General features: G+C 36.5%; 1 protein-coding gene and 1 pseudogene across 1 annotated transcript; one reads left to right on the forward strand and one right to left on the reverse strand.

The window, feature by feature from the left end:
• The first annotated feature begins 220 nt into the window (after positions 1 to 220).
• On the forward strand, positions 221 to 3,105 carry LOC126768106 (probable cytochrome P450 313a4; annotated as a pseudogene).
• Positions 3,106 to 5,321: 2,216 nt separating this feature from the next.
• LOC126750751 (probable cytochrome P450 313a4) lies at positions 5,322 to 7,702 on the reverse strand. Its single transcript, XM_050460472.1, has 8 exons — positions 7,501 to 7,702; positions 7,231 to 7,434; positions 6,975 to 7,160; positions 6,608 to 6,677; positions 6,424 to 6,538; positions 6,198 to 6,356; positions 5,562 to 5,985; positions 5,322 to 5,495 (listed from the first exon to the last, which is right to left on the reverse strand). The coding sequence occupies exons 1-8, from the start codon at positions 7,673 to 7,675 to the stop codon at positions 5,332 to 5,334; spliced, it is 1,497 nt and encodes a 498-aa protein (XP_050316429.1). The 5' UTR covers positions 7,676 to 7,702; the 3' UTR covers positions 5,322 to 5,331.
• Positions 7,703 to 16,779: the final 9,077 nt, after the last annotated feature.

The following is a 16,779-nucleotide window of genomic DNA, read 5'->3' on the forward strand; positions in this document are numbered from 1 at the left end:
ACAAATTCCGCTGTATTTACACTTTGCTTTTTCCTATTGATTTTTTTGCGCATTAATTTTTAAATGCCTGACATTACTGAATAGTAATTAAGGTATTTAAATGCTATTCTTAGACAAAAAACGTACTTACAGAATTCATATAAAAGTTAGTGCAGCTTTCGGTTTTTGCCTCAGTTCGTGTCACAAAATATTATTCTACTGAATCGTTGTGTGTTTGATTTCTCAGTACGAAAATGAGTATCTTAAGTGGAATGGAAACGCTGATTATAACGGCAGTTATTCTGTTACTCACTGCCAGTTGGCGTTTGTATCAGAAGCGAAAATACTATCGCAGTGTCACCTCCAAGTTGCCCACCTTTTACGGTATTCCTTTTATTGGAGGACTTTATCAAATGCTTGATGTAAATAGTAAGTTTTGTAACAAAATGCTGTTACCACAACAGAGCAGAGGAACTAAAGAGTACATTATTTGTATACAATTTCAGAAATACTTCATAATTTTAGTGTCGGCTTCGACAAGATAAATGCTTTAACCGGTTGCACATGGGTAGCGACAACGCCGTACGTGGTGACCGTCGATCCTAAGGTTATCAAGCATGTCGTGTCCTCTTCTGAATTCCTTAACAAAGCCGAAGGACTATATAAACACTTTCAGAACGATGTATTTAATGGACTCATCATTACTCCAGGTAATAGTGCCCAACCTCTGTTGGTGATAGTTTCCTTTTAATTTTATTTTTTATTTCTCATACGAGCAGCAAAAAAATGGAAAGCCGATCGTAAGATTATAAGCCCCTTCGTTGCGCATAATAATATCGTTGCCTGGCTTCCTGCCTTCAATGAGAATTCAATTAGTTTAAAGAATAAGCTTGAAAGATTGGCTGGACAGGGTGAACAGGACATTTATACAATTATCAAAGAATGCCGTTTACAACTAAGTCTTTGTAAGTCTATACGGAAAATAATATTAAATTAAATATATTACTTTTTAGAGAGCCACAAAATTTAGAGAACGTATCTTTCCATCATTGTATAGTATAAAAACACCTTTGTTACCTTAGTTGAGTCTTCAAGGGCAAGGCCATATTGTATCTCTTCTCTTTCTGAAATCAATACCCGGCATAATTGTCTTCTCCACGAATGCGTTTGTATTTTGCCGTATCTCCTGTGAAGGTACCAAATTTAAGAATTTCGCTAATACATATAATACAGGGAATGGTACAAAATACCGTTATCTAATCTTGGTCCACAAATATTTCAGACGAAACCAATAAAGAAGTCTTTAAAACATTGTGACGAAAAATCATGATTTTAAACATTTTTGGAACATTTTAGTTTCAACAGATATTTATGAAGATCTAGATCTAGACGTTTCAGCATCAATCACACATGGCAGACCTTAACCAAGAGTTTCTTAACCAAGAAAAACTACAGAAAATCATTACTTGTGATTGTGTAGAGCATTTATTAAATATTAATAGACTTTGAATATTACACTCGACTGTAGGTTACAAATCTGTTTTTGGTGTTTACTAAACAATATGAAAACAATATGCTTCTGATGCATACACTTACTGAACCCGAACCACCTATCTTTATAACATTCTAGTAACTATTATGGGCTTGAACTTGGAAGAAAATAAGGACAGTCACAGGGAAATTATAGAAGCATTTAACATGTAAGTGATGTCTAAACGGTATTTGTACTTAATTCACAAAATCTCTAAAAAAAACTAGTGTAATCAAAAAATATGAACTAAAAGACGCATTCAACTGTTTTTAAAGTTTTTTCGATCACATGGGAAAGGACCTTTTGTTCGGTTTGTTCGGTGTAGCTTTTCTATCCCGAACTCCACACTACTACAGAGTTCGTAAATACCTCAAGGACTTAGTACAATCTGTAAGTAAGAAAATATAACACATAAAAGTCATTTATTTATACATTCTTTCATTTATGAAAATAATTGCAGTTCACTAAAAACACCTTGCGCTACAACTTGAGTCGGAGGCCATGAACAATGTCGTAGAAGACAAACAATCGATGGTTGATATAACTGTAAAGGCCATGCGTCAGGGATTATTTAGTGAAAAACAAGTAGTTGTGGAAGGCTTCACAATGTTGGCTGCGGTAAAGCTCAAATTTTTATGTAATTCTTTTATTTCCATTTAAGAATGTCATAAGAAATTTAGGATTTAAAAAAGATGCTATGAAAAGTTTTTGGAATATGTCTTTAACATAAATTGGAAGAGAATCGGATACTAGCATTTAATCATTTTAGAGTTGAATCAAATTACTTAACTTAATGCTGAAACTTTAAACAAAGAATATAAATTTTCCTTTTTCCAGTCCTACGAGACCTCTGCTGTTGTGTTATACAATTGTCTGCTGATGTTGGCTATGCATCCCGAAATACAAGAGCGCGTCTTCCAAGAGATACGCTCTGTGTTTCCGAACGAAGTTATATCCGTAGAATATGAGGATCTGAAGAAACTTCCCTATTTGGATATGTTTTTTTCGGAAGCATTGCGTTTAGCTCCACCCATATCGTTTATTGCACGAAAAACCGTCCAAGACAGCGAAATCTGTCCAGGCGTAATACTACCCAAAGGTGCGCAAATTGCTATATCAATTTACGAATTGCATAGGCGCAAGGAAATTTGGGGTCCGGACGCAAGTCGTTTCAATCCGGATAACTTTTTGCCCGAGAACGTTGCAAAGCGGCATCCATATTCATACATGCCTTTCTCGAAAGGCGCACGGAACTGTTTAGGTAAGAGTGGAAATTAGATTTCTTCGCAGTTTTTTTATTTATTAAACAATTTATTTTACAGGTTTTCGTTATGCTGAAATTTCGTTACGTATCGCATTGATACATGTGGTGCGAAGTTTAAAATTTTCCACAACTTTTAAATATGAAGATATCGTTCATGTGCCACATATTTCACTGCGTTATAAAGTCCAACCGCCATTGAGCATAGAGGTCAGAGCAAACTAAATTGTGTTGATTGATGTTATCATTCGAGTATACATATTCTATATGATTTCTTAGGGACTGTAACTATTCACTTAAAGCTAATAAAATATACTGTTGTATAGTGAGTAAATATATTATGTATCGATTAATATTCGCAAATTAGTTTCGTTTGTCAAAAACTATTAGAGTATGCAAGGTGGTCTCACGGCTGCGCTTCTTGCCGACAAGGAAGCAACGTGATATCTCTTGGGGCAACAGTTCCCTCCTGCGCAGTACCGTCTCTGTTATACAGCCTAACTTCTATTAGCGGGTGACCAATATAAGATTTGTACCTTTTGCGACTTTATCCTCCATAGTAGCCGCTTTCGATGAACTTGGGCACAATACTTTAAAAACTTAGAAGGCGCTAAATTGAAATCATCGAAGGAGAAGAATCACCATATACTCCATCCAATTTCTTATGGACTCCATAGACAATCTTACCCCGGCCGCTAATCAAAACATTGTCAAAGGCTGAAACTGAGACACATATTTAACTACAATTCTATTATTTGTTTCAGGGTATCGTTCACGAGAAGACTGTGTTAGAATGGGTGAAATCGGGATTATAGCCACAACCATTCCCTATATAACGGGTTTGCTCAACACTGCTATATTAGTATGTGCGCTAACTCACTGAATATATGGACTCCAGAGTATATGGCTGACTCATACACTTATCTAATAATAAGATGCTTGAGCAAAGAGAAGAAAAGAAAGTTAACTTCTGGAACTATAATACCCTTCACGAATAGTTTGAACAATCTGTTCGGAGATTATACCATGGCCTTGAACAATTATCCGTACCAAATTTCGGAAAAATAATTTGTCAAATAAACAAGGTTTCCATGCAAGGACTTGATTTTGAGCGTTCAGCTTGTCAGAATGATCATTTATACGATATATAGTTGAACTTAACTTAACCGAGGCATTAAGAATCTCCAACGAACGGAAATACTGTAATTTCGGCTGGAAACACACTGGGTACTATATTCTGGAGACTTTTTTATTTGACGACTTCTTTCTGTTTCCAACTTGATAAAGTCAGTCGCCAGGTAGAAATATGAGTCTAATGAAGCGATCTGTTAGGAGTTCTTCAAAAATCGAGTCAAATAAATATGTATATATGCTCAGAAAATAAGGTGACATTTGAATTTAAACTGCGCGAGTCAAAGGATTTGGAGAATTATTTTTTTTAGGTTGGTAGTACTGTCAGTCACATTTATGTCAAATTTCATGTCAAAATATTCATTAGTGTTTGAGATACGTGTCGTTTTGTGAGCTGCTAAAAGTAAGTTTTTCGTTTTTTGCGATGTCGAAATTTGTTGAGCAAAGAATTTGCATTAAATTTTGTTTACGGAATCAGTTTTCTGCTGCGGATACGTTGAGGATGGTACAGAAAGCCTTGGTGCTGAGGCTATATCTAAAAAAAATGTTTACAAGTGGTATAGTAAGTTCCAAGCCGGCCGTGAACGTGTCGAAGACAAAGACCGTCCAGGGCGACCATCCACCTCAACCGACGAAGCTCACGTTCAACAAATCAAAGATTTGGTGTTGAAAAACTGTCGATTAACAATTAGAGATCTTGCTGATGAAGTTGGCATATCCAAAGGCTTAGCCAATACCATTTTGAAGGATGTTTTGGGCCTCAAGCCCTTCAAATCTCGACTGGTACCGAAAACATTGAATTTTTTGGAAAAAAGGCGTCGCGTTGAAGTGTGTGAAACGATGCTTTTCGACTACCAGGGTGTCATGAAACGCATTATAACTGCTTACGACCCCGAAACAACCGATCAATCGAGGCACCATCCTATACTGCCCTCGTAATTCGTGATCATTTCGCCAAAAACTCAACCCATATCGTTCCGCAACCACCGTATTCACCTGATCTGGCGCCGTCCGACTTCTGGCTGTTCACCAAACTCAAAAGACTGCTCCGGGGACACCGTTTCCATACGATAGAGGAGATTCAAGCCGCAGCGAAGACGCAACTGAAGGCCATCCCGGAAAGTGACTACAACCAGTGTTTCGAAGATTGGAAAATCCGTTGGCATAAGTGAATTGCATCGGTAGGGATTACTTTGAAGGGGATGAAATTGATTTGGAAAACTAAATAAAGAATTTTCAAAATAAATACATTGCCACATTATTTTTTGGGCACAGCTACTCATATTTTGAATATACCATTTATTTGCTCACTGTATACTTGCATATAATATTTGTATTAAGCGAATAGCCACAAGTACATAATCAAGTAATCATATATATATATGTATATAGTGCAATTATGTCGAATGATATCATAAATTTTTCCAATTTAGTCTGCTCTGACCTCTATGCTTATTTGTGGTTCATTTTTATAAGTCATTGTAACTTTTGGTATTAAAACGATATCCTCAAATTTAGTAGTTGTGGAAAATTTCAGATTACGTACCAAATGGATCAACATGATACGTAATGTGATTTCAGCGTAACGAAAGCCTGTCAGACAAATTGGGATGTAAAAGTCAATTAACATAAAAACCACGAAATAATTTCAGCTCTTACCAATACAGTTGCGTGGGCCCTTCGAGAACACCATGTAAGAATACGGGTGACGCTTTTCAATGTTCTCGGGTAAAAAGTTGTCTGGATTGAAACAGTGTGCGTCTGGACCCCAAATTTCCTTACACGTATGCAATATGTAAATTGGTATATAAACTTGTGCGTCTTTGGGCAATATTACACCGGGACAGAGTTCGGTGTCTTTTTCAACTTCCCGTCCTAGTATTGTTATTGGTGGTACTAAACGCAATGATTCCGATATGACCATATCCAAATAGGGAAATTTCTTCAAATCGTCATACTGAACGGTTGTAATTCCATCTGGAAACACAGAGCGAATCTCTTGCAAAACACGTTCCTGTATTTCAGGATGCATTGCCAACATCACCAGACAAGTGTATGCCGCACCAACGGAGGTCTCGTAAGACTGGAATTATAGGGAGACGTGGCTCAGTATTAAATTTATGCATTAATTCAGAACATTTGGACAATTTTGTATAGCTCTAAAAGTGTAAAATGAGCTTTTAACGAAAAATACTGCAGTTGGACTGTATTATATTGCTTTTCTATTTACGTGAAAAATAATTGAAAATAGCAAGTAATAAAAATATTTAAAATTCAAAATTGTAATAGCTTTACCGCAGCCAACATTGTGAAACACTCAATTTCCACATCCTTTTTGCTAAATACTTTCTTCTGCAGTGCTTTTAGCGCCAAATGAATCATCGAGTGTCTGTTCTCTTCAAAATAGCTTATGGCCTCCGACTCAACATTTTCAGCAAGATTTTCCTTTATCAGCTGCAATGATTTATAGGATAGATTTATATATATTAATTTATTAAATTTGTAGAATTTTTCTACTTACGGTTCGGACTAACGCTTGCAAGTATTTAACTGTTCTTTTATAATGTGGAGTATTGGATAGAAAGCCTAGGCCAAACGAATTGAGTACGATGGTTTTGGACATGTGATCTAAAAAGCTGCAGGGCAGTTTAATGTGTATTGTGTTTTTGTATTATTTAAGTGGTAGGCCGATCAACGTAACTTACTCAGTAAATGCCGTAAGGAGTTCCTTGTACTTCACACTGTCTTCTTCTATCTTTACACCCATAATAGTTACTGAAATTTAATAAAAATGAAAAGTAAGTACGTGCATCTAAAGTATTGCATTGGATTTATAAATACAAAAGTAGCATACAAACTCGAGTTTCACAATTATTTAGGTAACGTGCTCTATAAACACAAGTGGGTTTTAAGCCCACCACAGATGTTTATAAACGTTTTATAAAAGGAAAAAAGATACTTCGCAGCTATCCATTCGAGAAAAGCAGAGGGATAGTTACTTTATGGTCTTTAAATTTGTGTTTATTAACATTTAAAAAATTTACTTTGAAATTTTAATCTCTATATACTTACGAAGACTCAGCTGTAGGCCACATTCTTTGATACTTGTATAAATATCTTGTTCACCTAGCCCAGCCAATCTTTCAAGCTTGTTCTTCACACTGACTGCATTCTCATTGAAGTAAGGAAACAAACCCAAAATATTAGTATGTGCAAGGAAAGGACTGATAGCCTTGCGATTTGTTTTCCATTTATTTACTGCTTGTGCGAAAAATTACAAAAAAAAACTTGAAGAAAATGTATACCTATAGAAGTTATACGCCATCACCTGGACTTACGATGATGCCATTGAGTACACCATTATCAAAGTGTGTATACAAATCTCTGGCTTTGTTGAGGAACTCAGGCGAGGTGGTGACATGCTTGATAATTTCAGGATCGATGGTAAGCACGTATGGCGTTGTTGCCATCCATATGCAAGCCGTCGATGTCTTCATGCTCTCAAAGCCGGCACTGATTTTACCGAGCAATGCTGTAATTGTATGACAATTCAATCACTCTTTAGTTTTGCAGCACAACAACTTGTGACAATACTTACTATCCACATTAAACAAATGATAGGATTGCCCAATAAACGGTAGACCACCAATGGTAGGCAACTTTGAAGTTACATTGCGATAGTATTTCTGCTTTTGGCGCAAGCGCCAACTGGCGTAGAGTAAGAGAAGAACTGCCGTTATAATTAGCGTTTCTATACTAATTAAAGCACTCATTTTCGCACTGAGACGTTAAAGACACAACGATTCAGCACGGAATATTTAATAAAAAGAACTGATTCCACAGCGGAAAGCTTTTATATACATTTTATGTGTAGTTTGCTGTCTAAGAATATCATTTGGCATTAATTGCTATGCGAAAAAATCGAGTGTGAAACAGCTAATCACAAAAAAAGGCACAATCGGTAGAAATTACTGCGTTTAGTTATAAGTTTTATTTTTTTACTAATATACCGTAGTACATATATGCTTATAAATATATAAAAATTGTGCGTATATTGTATATGTATATTAAATGCAAATTTTGCATGAATAAATTAAGTATTTATATAATCGCCTGGAATTTAGGCAAGAAAAAGTATAATTGTTTTTGCCAGTGAAGGGCCATTTAGGCCTTATTAAAATATTTATGGACGTACAGTTTAAACAGTTTACCGAATGAAATTGTGTCATGGCCATGAATGGATAATTGATATTGATATTGTATATATATGTACATATGTATATACGCACTTTGAGCATTTGAAATACATAAATTTATAATTATTTTAGTTTTTCTTCCAGCAAGCTCTTCTTCTTCTTTATTGGCGTAACACCGCTTACGCGATTATAGCCGAGTTAACAACAGCGCGCCAGTCGTTTCTTCTTTTCGCTACGTGGCGCCAATTGGATATTCCAAGCGAAACCAGGTCCTTCTCCACTTGGTCCTTCCAACGGCGTGGAGGTCTTCCTCTTCCTCTGCTTCCCGCGGCGGGTACTGCGTCGAATACTTTCAGAGCTGGAGTGTTTTCGTCCATTCGAACAATATGACCTAGCCAGTGTAGCCGCGGAACTTTTCTCTCGAAAACTCTCAACGTCGACTCATCAGTTGTTGTCATCGTCCAAGCCTCTGCACCATATAGCAGGACGGGAATTGTGAGCGACTTATTGAGTTTGGTTTTTGTTCGTCGAGAGAGGACTTTACTTCTCAATTGCCTACTCAGTCCGAAGAAGCAACTGTTGGCAAGAGCAATTCTGCGTTGGATTTCCAGGCTGACATTGTTGGTGGTGTTTACACTGGTTCCAAGATAGACGAAATTATCTACAACTTCAAAGTTATGACTTTCAATATTTCGTCTTGCCCTCGTTCATTGCCAGACCCATTTTCTGTGCTTCCTTGTCCAGTCTGGAGAAAGCTGAACTAACGGCGCGGGTGTTGAGGCCGATGATATCAATATCTTATAGAAGATGGTACCTTCTCTATTTAGTTCTGCAGCTCGAATTATTATCTACAGCAGCAGGTTGAAAATGTCGCAAGATAGGGAAACCTTTGGGGTTCTACAAGAGTATGCTCCGGTCTTGAAACCTTCTGTAAGCCGAAGCATTTGTTCGTAGAATTTTCGAGCATAACCCTTATCGGCCAGCTTATCAAGCTCTTCATACTTACGCATTTCGGGCTCTTTCTTTTTCTGTCCGCAAATGCGTTTTGCTTCCCTCTTCAACTCTCGGTATCTATCCCATCCCGCACGGTCCACATTATAGCATCATAATTTGTATAGCAATATAATTAGTATAAATTTAGTCAGCAATGCAGGCTTACGTTCGCGGATTGGTTTTGTGCAAAAAACTAGAAAACCCAGGTCTCATAGCAACATCGCAAAATCACTAAAACCAGCAAAATCGTTAGTGATATTCATACTTAAAAAAATAGCGATTCTTTAACTTGCAAAGAAGGGCCCTTAGTGGTAATGAAGAGGGGTTTGAATCTCTGAGTATAGGAAAAAATTTTGAGCTATTTGGAATGAAATTCTCGACTATTGCTACAAAATGTAGCCAAAAATAAGTGTGAGGTTTTTTGTCACGATGGCTTCCTAAAGGCCTGATTACGTCGTCAAACATCCACTCTACCTATCGACCTAATTGCCTATAAGCAATCATAAAATGTGTTGAACTTTATTCCTAACAAAGGAAATGATAATCAAACGACTCTTAATATACTCTTAGATAACAACCTTTCAAGATCTATTGTTCTCCCTACAAAAGAATGGACACCCGACACGCTACCTTGTAGACTATATTCGCATATCCTGAAACTTCACCAACAATTACGCTATAGTTAAATATGAAAAAATAAAATACTTAACATTACTATTAAAGCACTAAAAGACGCATCCTATCACATACAAACATTTACACACGTGCATACATATATGTATATGTATATAAGCATATGTACAGCGCTAAAAGACGCTCCTACACAGCACAAAGGTGATGCTTAACATGACGTGATTAACTCACTACGCCCGCTTTTACATTGCCAGTCATGTTGCACAGCCATCATAATGTGGCAAGACACATGACCTTTTTTATACGTCCATTACCGTCAGACACTAATAACGCTCTTCCTTATGGAGCAGCTAAACGCATGCCACAGTACACCAGCTACACTTGAGCGTTGTGTGCGCGTGTGTGCGTGTGTGGCATATGCCAAAGGAATGGAGGCCACTATTTATATGCTTGCAAGGCTAAGCGTGTTGCACTTAAAAGTTAGAACATGTCAGTATGGCATTGAGGAAAACATTAGAACGCAGCTAATATGCGCTTTTGCCTAATGCAAACACCAATAAATTAGATAAGAACCATAACACGACGCGTGCGACGGTAAGACGCTTTGGAGGAGTAAACGACGGCGCATGGCAGTGTGCGTGTTTGTGTATGGGAGTAGGCTTGAATTTGCTTAAGAACGTTTGTAACTAATTGTATGTACTTAAGCATTCATGTTCGCATACTATATATCTGCAGACATAAACATGTTTTGTTTTTGTTTGCGGCAATGTCTTGGCCTACATACGAGCATTTTAGCGGTAAATGAGACGCTCAGCCAACATCGTGTTTTCAAGCAGATATCTGCATACTACATAAGCATACATATATGCATGTGTGCGCAGTAAATCCGTCGGAGGAAATACCGTTGACTTTGATGCATGGTAGGGTGGGTGCTTGAAGGTCCTTGATTTTGTTCAAACTCCATAATTAACAGAAAAAAATCAAAACAATATTGAAATCTGATAGGATCCAAAGTTATATGTGCTTATAAATGTGTTAGCTTGTTCTTAAAGTTGAGACATATAACAAAAAAGGCAGAAATATTTCGGAAAACCATCAAACCATGGACTTAGAAATAGAGATGAAGGCTCCTCACATCTGTTATTGATTGACTCAAGTCTCTTTAGTTGATATATTGGTCATGAAGCTCATCTAATTTTCAATAGAGGTCGTCTGAAAATTTTCTGTCAACGAAAATTAAAACAAAGTCATTCCCTGGTCACCTCACTCGCCAAATTTGCCTTTTTGCAGCTCTTTATGATTCCCAGTATTAAAATATCATCACCAAAAACGCAGTTGAGTTGATTGGGGTTTCAGAAATTAATTTGCAAGAAGGGAAAATCAAGAGGAAAATCAAAAAATTTCAAGTAAGACTAGTTTAGAGTCCAAGAGAAATTTGTTGAAGGAACTGCAGACCAACACCTTCTAAACACAAAGTCAAGTCTAAAAATCTCAGAACACTTCAACTATGGTCTCAATAGAAGTAAACAATCTAGAGCCTAAGCCTGATCTAAAATATGAAGGTTAAAATGCCAATGCATTACATTTACAGTTCATAAATATGTATTATATTCCTTTAGCCACCTTAATAGCAAAAACTTCTGTTTGTTCACGGCTGAGCGCAGCTTCCAGCATCGCTATGTCGACTAATTGCAGCATACGTAAACGTTATCGGAACACCTCCTGAACTCACTTGAACTCCGCTAATCAACTATTAGCCGTCTGATACACTTAACGGTATATATTTATGTACATATGTATGCTTTCGTGTTCCAATCTTTCTTATTTGAGCAAGCATGTTTATCAATGGACGATCTAATTTTAGGTTAGGTTCCGCGCACTTCAAAGACCAAATCTGCAATCAACCGCCGGTAGACCAGATCTACCAATATACTACTAGGCAAGTGGGAGAAAAACAAATCACGATAGTTGTAGTGAGCAAAACAAGAAACTGCGGAAAATTATTTTCTGTTTACATATGTATGAATGTATCATACACATCTGTATTTGTATGTATGCAGGTAGATATAACCAAATCTGTGTTTATTTGTATGTATGTCGATATAACCGAAACGTACAAATTTGCATTTATTTGGCGGTTTTGAAGGCACTCAAGCAAATAGCCACACAAATACATACATATATGCGAGCAGACATGCTAACCGAAGACCGGAGTATAACACGGCGTTGGATCGAGCAGTGCGCGTGCCAATACAACACGGACTCACTATAAGTAGTGCCAATATACTGCGGCAGGGATAGGCAATAAAGTATACCAAAAGTTCGCAGCCACAGCGGCGCATTGAGGCTTTGAGCTGTCTAGCAGATTTGTAACAAAGATATCTTCTTGGCGCACGTCTAAGCAAACGACCCCAGAGCTAAATGCTCACCGAACTCACATACGAATGGTCTAACGAAAAGCTAAGACAGCGGTGTCTAAAACAAATGTGAATGTTAAACATGGCACGAGTGCTTATATAGGGTGCATAATTATGATATGCATATATAATTATATATTTTAATAATTTATCAATAAATTTATACGGAGTGTTTTGTAAATTAAAAAAAAAAAATTTAACCACTCATTCGAGGAAATCCAGCATTATAAAGGATAATTCTGAAAATATCGATATAATAAATTTTTCTAGCTTAAGCTAATTTTAACCAAATACTTGGAATTTTGTTTTCATTATATGGTGATTACAGTACTATCGGGTTCCAATTTCTTCTTTACTTTTCATCAAAATCTATAATATATCGACTATACAATATTATATTACAAATACATGGACACCCTAATATTTATCACAAAACAACATAAAAAAACCCTCCTCTTTTAAATGCTGAATTATTTTTTTCCAAATTTGAGCCGCAATTATATCGAAATCTTTAAATTTGAAAGCTTTCACTTTGACTTAGTGGTTTCGTGTTGAAAGCTTCGACGTTTTTGCGGTGAATCCACCAGTAAGCTCTTGCGAAATTTTTATGCACCGTCGGATATGGAGCTAACATATTTTCGTATATTGTATAGTAATACGACTTGGGTCGTGATCGTTACATTTTGGCATTCTTAGAGAGAGTTTGGTAAAAAAAAATATTCTAATCTTAAGTAATAGCTCTGAAACGGTATTTCTTGTCATCAGTTATGTATCACCACGAATTTTGTTTCTTACTTGAATAAGTATTTTGATCTCTGTGCGCCTTAAATAATCAATAATTATACTAATTTACAGCCATTTTGCAACATGGTATCGCAGGCTATATCTTGCTACTTTTGGGCTGCTAAAACCGAAAATGATAGTAAAAACTCCCTAACACGTAAGACCTTTTATGTTGTAGTCAAGAGGCGCCTCTGCACCATATAGCAGAACGGGAATAATGAGTGAATATAGAGACTTCACTTCTCAGTTGCTTACTCAGTCCGAAATAGCACCAGTTGGCAAGAGTTATTCTGTGTTGGATTTCAAGGCTGACATTGTTGTTGGTGTTAATACTGGTTCCAAGATAGACGAAATTATCTACGACTTCGAAGTTATGACTGTCAACAGTGACGTGGGAGCCAAGTAGCAAGTGCAACGACTGTTTATTTCGTAATCACGGAATCTCAAACACTCTACAGTCCTCCTAGCACATCAGTCGTAAATTTCTCATTCAGATTTGTTGTGTAGTGTAATTTGTACAACTTTAAGATTTAATTATTCCTCGGTCGGTAAGAGCAACATTCCATATTATATGGTCTCATATAGGTTTTGTCACTTATTACGTTATCTTAGTCTTGAAAGTCTCCAGTTAAGTGCCATTCCGAGTGTTTTCAGCGGCACTTTGACGATTATCACATAATTCTTCACCTACTTCGATTTGAAGTGATCGAATCCTGAAACTTATATTTTAATTTCCTCTTCGAGACACCCTATATAACAACAATTAATATATATCAATTATATTACAGTATAATACAATGAGTAGATTATTCAATAGAGGTTCCGCGACCCAGTGGTGTTATCGCCGAAATTGTTGTATTAATTAATAACCACATTATTTTCGCGCTGCCCGTTGCACGCAGGTGGTGCTACTTGCAACTAAATGGACCTATTCATTTATAATTTTTTCTTAAGCAAAAAACAGGCAACCAATATACGGCGATAAAATCTTTAATTGCTGATTGATAAAATCTAATAATTGCATAATTAGTTAGTAATTATTTTATATATTTTAATTTATTACTGATTTGATTAATTTATTATAGATTTACAGATTTATTTATTGTTATCATATGAGTATTCGAAGTTTAGACGTTTGGATCTTCTTTCAGTCATTTAATGTATCTTGTGATAAAAGTCCCCAACATTTGGCAAGAAATGTCTAGTCAGAGTTTTCATGCTTTGAAGCTGTCAAATTGCTCTTATTATACTTTCGGACATTTACATTTTCAAGCAGATAAATGCCATGGCATACCATCTCTGTAACTGTTTCACTTCTCTTGCAAAATTTTTCATTTTAACTGTCGCAAGTAAGGAAAGTTAAGTGGCAGGGATTGTTGCAAGTGTGGCAAATGGCGTATTAATACGTTGACTGTAACATATGTACATACTACATATATAAGAGATGTTCCATTTCTGGGTTCCCTACTATTTTAAAGAAAAAACACAGAAACTTAAGATATAAAAGCAAATGTTTATTATCATTCGAAAGAACATTCTTTGGCATTTATTTTTTGAAGATTATCTCTTTCAAATATTAGCCGTGGCTACGTCTCAGATGATCCATCCATTTAGTCCAATTTTCGATGATTCGTTCGAGCATTTCGATTGGTAACTGGCGAATCGGCCCACAGACCACAGCAAATCGTACAACGATTTCTAGATAAAATGACAGCTCTTGAATCTCATTAGATTGCTATTCGTCTCAAATATGGCAATATTGCTTTTTTACATACCCATTGAGCCAGAAATGGGCTTCATAGCTGAACAAAATTTGGCACGAAAACGTCGGATCTTCTGGAAACTTTTCAGGAGCCCATAGAGTGAAGCGATGTCGCTTGGAAAAGTTGAGCGACTTCAATTCATGCACAACCAATATTTTGTATGCTTTCAATTAAAGGGGGTATTCTTGTCTAGGATTTTGAAAAAATCGATTTTTTTTGCATATCTTGAAAGCTTAGACTTTCAAAAATATGACCTTGGAAGGATTTTTCAAAATTCAACTTATTTTCGGAGATATAGCCGATTTTGTGACGTGGCGTCCGTGTTCACTAGAATTGTCTCCTAAACTTTAAACGCGTTTTTCTCAAAACTGACTTTTTCGGAACGATACCCACGATTTCTCAGGTTCTACTGGACCGATTTCAAGTAATTTTTATAGAGTCTTCTTTATAGGCTTGTCTATGGTTGGAACTAGCGCCATCCCCAAATTTTTATTTTTATTATTTTTAAAAAATTCGAAATAGTCAGAAAAAGTGATCCAAAAAAACTTTTTTTTTCAGGCAGTCGCCATTTTGTGAAAAAAATTGTTTCCCACTTTTCCGTAGTTGCGGCCATTACGGCATTATTCTAGATTAAAAATCTTTTTTTTTTGGTTTCAGATAACTAGGAGGGTTGAAATCATGGGCATGGTCGCGTGGAAATTTTTAGAGACCCCCCACTTCCTCAGATTATAATTTTTGAAAATTTTTACTTTTTTTAGTTTTTAATTTTTTTCTGTACTCTGCTAAAATTAGCGAATAACTAGTAAAAAATGAATGATAAAATATTAATTGCCTTTTTTCTACGACACTTTAAAAATTACCTGAAATTCATGCTTCTAGACCAGAATACCCCCTTAAGATAGCGACGTAAAATGCACCAAGTCGTACCATACATCAGTCCGAGTTGGTGCGAACAGCACTGAATCGACTCTCCACCATCTTCGTGTACACTGTCAGCTACGGTTGCTATATTTTCTTCACTGGACATAGTCTATTCGGTCGAATATTATCCAATAATGATGGCTGGGTCTCTAGACGGGTAATTTTTGCGAATAGTAGGCTCGGTAGGTCGATTATGTTAACCATAAGTCCAGCGAAATGCGCGAACACATTCTTTACAGAAGGTGAATTTTCGTAATAAAGTTGAACGATCTGTAAACGTTGTTCAGGCGTTGGTCTTTCCTTGATGAAATGCCAAATAATACTAAACAAAAATAACATGACAGCTTGACACGACTCAAGCGTGATCTGTCAAAAAAAAGGTCATTGAAAAAAGTACCTCTACTTGATCTTACACAGTAGAGCTAGTTACAGAGGCTATCAAGAACTGGCAGTATTTTTATAAAACCATTCAAGAAAGCGAACCTTTAGAACCGTTTTCAGTAGATTCCGAAAGTAACCTTGGAAATCGTAGTTGAACTCCGTTGTTTTATCTGATTTTAATTGCTGGAACTGACACATTGTTCATCTGCCAGATGGTGTGATATGCATGACAATATATAATTTTTGATGTGTTTATTATACAAAAGCGCCGTTAGTTGCAAAAAGCTATGATATTCCATGCAACAGATTGCCCACAACACTTTCGGCCAACCGACTTTGATATGTAAACATAAATATACCAAAAACAGGCATATAACGGAACATGTAAGGTGAACAAATTTGTTGCAAGAATTCTTCCACAATTCCCAGCGTTGCATTTCAACGCAGCTCAACTATGAAATTGTGGCAATTCACTCGATCATCTCTATAAAGACTCGCCGTTATACATGCAAAACTGCACACACTTGCCTCTATTCCATTCACTGTTTGACGTTGCAACAACTGCCAAGTTGCCAGCGCCCGTACTAACGGCTTCTGCAACAATAAATTTATCAATAAAATGTCGAACTTATTTTATTAATGCACACACTGCACGATAAATTTCGTGCATCATCACCATCTTTGCCACAGTGCAACAATAACAACAACAACAGCAATAGCTAAAAAGGCAACAACAGCTGCCAAATTGAATACATGCCACTCTACAATTTTACACAAACAAATTACAGAG

Source organism: Bactrocera neohumeralis, chromosome 2 (genome assembly GCF_024586455.1).
Source record: "Bactrocera neohumeralis isolate Rockhampton chromosome 2, APGP_CSIRO_Bneo_wtdbg2-racon-allhic-juicebox.fasta_v2, whole genome shotgun sequence".
Lineage (NCBI taxonomy): Eukaryota > Metazoa > Arthropoda > Insecta > Diptera > Tephritidae > Bactrocera > Bactrocera neohumeralis.